Source organism: Triticum urartu, chromosome 7 (genome assembly GCF_003073215.2).
Source record: "Triticum urartu cultivar G1812 chromosome 7, Tu2.1, whole genome shotgun sequence".
Lineage (NCBI taxonomy): Eukaryota > Viridiplantae > Streptophyta > Magnoliopsida > Poales > Poaceae > Triticum > Triticum urartu.
In genome coordinates this window covers 719,572,964-719,576,433 of record NC_053028.1, presented here as the reverse complement: position 1 = coordinate 719,576,433, position 3,470 = coordinate 719,572,964, and the positions used below count along the sequence as shown (strand labels likewise).

General features: G+C 55.4%; 1 protein-coding gene across 1 annotated transcript; it reads right to left on the bottom strand.

Annotated features, from left to right (window-relative positions):
- Window positions 1–310: 310 nt before the first annotated feature.
- Window positions 311–1,001, bottom strand: LOC125517973. The gene has a single exon (XM_048682936.1). It carries the CDS (start codon window positions 972–974, stop codon window positions 312–314), a length of 663 nt encoding a protein of 220 aa, XP_048538893.1. The 5' UTR covers window positions 975–1,001; the 3' UTR covers window position 311.
- Between the last annotated feature and the right edge of the window lie 2,469 nt (window positions 1,002–3,470).

Genomic DNA, 3,470 nt, shown 5'->3' with positions numbered 1-3,470 from the left:
TAAAGTATTAAAACCATATGAATTGAGATTGTAAATAAACACGCATGTGAAATTGTGAACATAAACACACTCAATATGGTACGCGCTAGCTATTTTGTGACGAAATGTTGAAGCAGTTTATTCTTGTGGGCTTGCCAAGCAGATGTTGTATTAGATCTAGAAGTACTCTCTCCGTACCGTATCTGTATACAGTTAATGGAAAAAGTTAGAAATATTGTAAAATGCTTTGAGAACCCAATATATATGCTGAAATCTATGAAGAAATATAATGTCAATCAAATTTGGACGCGGCAGCAAGCCAGTAACCCAGACTAGGCACGCAAGAGGAACTTAAATGCAGGGCTGATCAGCAGGTCCAGCGCGGCGCGTCTACCCTGGGCTGCGATCCTTGATCGTACAATCTCAGCCTGAAGGGCTATTTCAACTTCATGAGCGCTGTTGTTGTTGCTGACGGTCGCTGCACACGAGATGTGTAAGTCGACATTGCATGTTCTGCAACGGTAGTACGATGCCCGCCTCACGCCTTTGTCGCACGCGGCACAGCAGCCATCGGCGACGACCAGTGTGAGGTCGTGCGCCGGGTACGTGTGCCGCGCGCTGCGCACAACCTGTGGCAGCCGCCTGCAGGTCGGGTGCATGTCAAACCCGCATGGTGGGCAGCGGTAGAGGAAGGATCCCGGAGCGCAATGCCCCAAGTAGACGTCACACAAGAGGGCCGCGTCTTGGCGGGTCTGGATGAGCACGAGCGGGTGCACTTCGTGCTGAGGGGAGGAGAACGTCTGCGAGTAGCCGACACAAGAGTCGTGGATGGCAAAGTCGCAGCCTGCGCTGCAGCCATATCCTGCGCCGGACAAGTCTTGGCAGCACATGTCGCAGCGGAACAGCCCAGTGTAGTGCCGCTTCACGAGCTCGTGCCCTGGATACGGATGGGAGAAGTGGCTAATAACAGCGTCCTCCTGCCGCCGCTGGGCCATCTCTCGGTTGTCTGGCTCGTGTGCTTCGTGTGTTTATGTGTTTGCTTTGGATGACATTGGAGCTGCATCGGCATGGATACTTATAGCTCTTCAGGATGCAAAATATAGTGAAGCTGAGGTCCTTTGTCAAGTAGTTTGTTAAGTATATTGTGTACGTGTATATTTGTGTGTATGGCGCACCTCCTGTTTCCTTTGTATAGTTGAGATTGTGGCCCACCTCTGTACTTATATATACGTGCCTGGTGCACCGATCAATACATCGAGATTGCACAGCCCGTATCTTATCCTTCTACATGGTATCTATCGCAGCACGATCCTAACCCTAGCCGCCGCCGCCGCGCCTCCACGCCGCCACCGTGTTTGACACGAGAAAAACATCTAGGGACTCCGGGGAGAAGGGAAGAAGGGAGTGTGTTTCTCTCAGACGCCGGGGAAAGAAAACTGCGTATGCGGGCGTGCCAGTGTACAGTAGTACACAAAGAAAAAGAGTTACGGGAACATGTATTTCATTAATCTCATTGGAGAAATAAAATTACAATATCCAAAAAAAGGTGCGCTCCGTGGCCTACTAGCACGGCCAAGCTGGCTGTGGCGATTGTGTGATCTCCTGGTTCCCGGGGCCTCGGAAGACTCCGGTTAATTACTCCCGCGGGTTGCTCCGCGAGATACCTCCGATTGAGCTGTGTGGTCGTCTTCGTCGTCTTCGCTTCGCGTTCTCCATGCATGATGATGGTGATATGTGTGTGTTGGCGGCGGCAGAGCCCGTGTCCTCGTCGGTACACGCGCCACGTGTAGCGTGGCCTTTGTGGTGGCCACGCTCGCCCTCGCCGTCGTGCCTCGTTGGTCTTGGCGGCGTTGGAGGAGTTGTTGTTGGGGTAGCATGGATCACGCTCGACTCGGACTTCTCGACGACCCGTAGCTTCTCGGGGTGTACAAGGGTCTACGCCCTGCGGGAGTAATTGTCGATGGAGACCGGCGTCGGTGTATGACCGTCGCGTTGCTCGCGCCAGTATGGCCTGAGTGGTCGACACCTCGTCCCGACCAGACGCCGAGTCCACGGCCGTCGGCGTAGTCAAGGCATCGTCTCACGAGATCGTAGAGGAGCAGTGTTGTTGTTGAAGTCGCGTCGCCCTGCAGCCGCGCCTTGTCCTCGGGGGGCGCCAACCTGCTCGGCTCCGGCCTATGAATGAGCGTGACGCGTGCAGCAGCGGCACCATGGCAAGGCACCATCTTCACGAGCAGGATACAGGCGCCGTTGTAAGGTGTCATCTTCACGATGTGGCGTCACTTGCAGGGACTCTTCATTGAGCGTGTGGTGCCACGAATGTACGACGCTGTGACGAGCTCCACCTCTTTTTCTTGAATGATGTAAGACGTGCTGAAGCGAACGACGACCAGCGGTGAGCATGCCACCTCGCCATCAATTGGCTACGTGCATGGCCCATGCATGTGCAAAGGCCACTTACGTAGTGCACTGCCACACATTCAGACGTACTTAATGTTCAGCTTCATTCTTCTATAGCATTTGATGTAGACGAAATCCTCCGGCTGGAAATGGACGGCAGGTGCGGCGACATCCCAAATACCACGTCCATTGCTTCATGCGGTGGTGAGCCCAACGACCATCTTCACGCCTTGGACGCACACGAGTACGTATCAGGAGCATGCCTTCTTGTTCTTGTGTAGACCACTTCATGATGTTTGGCTGGACTAACGTGACACCATCGCCAAGGCACCATCGAGTCCGGGCGAGATGAAGGATAGGCACTACCCCGATGCCAAATGGGATCTCGTTTCCCTTGAAGGAGACGCGAGCAGCTCCGTCGTGCCACGTGAAGGAGTCGGTGATGTTGACATGGTCCGCAGTTTCGTCCTTCATGGTACCAGCTCGCCGAGGCGGGTGAAGGGTGTGACGGGTGATTTGAATGGCGGGAGGCATCGTGGCGAGCACCATGTTGTGGTCCTTGGCGTGATGAAATGGAGGTGAGCAGTGTGATGGCGAGTTCTGCGTCGTCAACTTCTACGACACCATCTTGATGAAGTGAACGAATGGCCCGACGGCGAACTCCAGATCACCGTCTTCAGCGGCGTCTCTCCGGCTCGACGAAGCGGACGGTGGGCTCCATAGAGCGGTGAGGTTGACCTACGTGTCATCGACCTCCAAGGCACCAGCTTGACGATATTGATGGTGGGCAGCGCCGTGGCGTGCCCTGTGTCATCGTGTTCTGCGGCGCTGTGTGACGAAGTGGGCGCGAGGAGTGGGGGCGGCCTCCGTGGCGTCGGCCTCCATGGCGCCGGCTTGGCGACATCGAACGGTGGGCGGCATCGTGGCGTGCTCCGTGTCGTTGTCCTTCCGCGGCGCCTCGCGACGAAGTGGGCGTGAGTGGTGATGGTGACTTGTGTGTCGTTGGCCTCCATAGAGCTAGCTTGGTGAAGAATCTGGCGGGGAGCACCACGGTTGGCTAAACGGCATCTTCGTCTAGCCGCGATGACTGG

Bases quoted from the DNA above. Each gene is read 5' to 3' on its own strand.
- LOC125517973 (XM_048682936.1), bottom strand. From the start codon at position 974: ATGGCCCAGCGGCGGCAGGAGGACGCTGTTATTAGCCACTTCTCCCAT.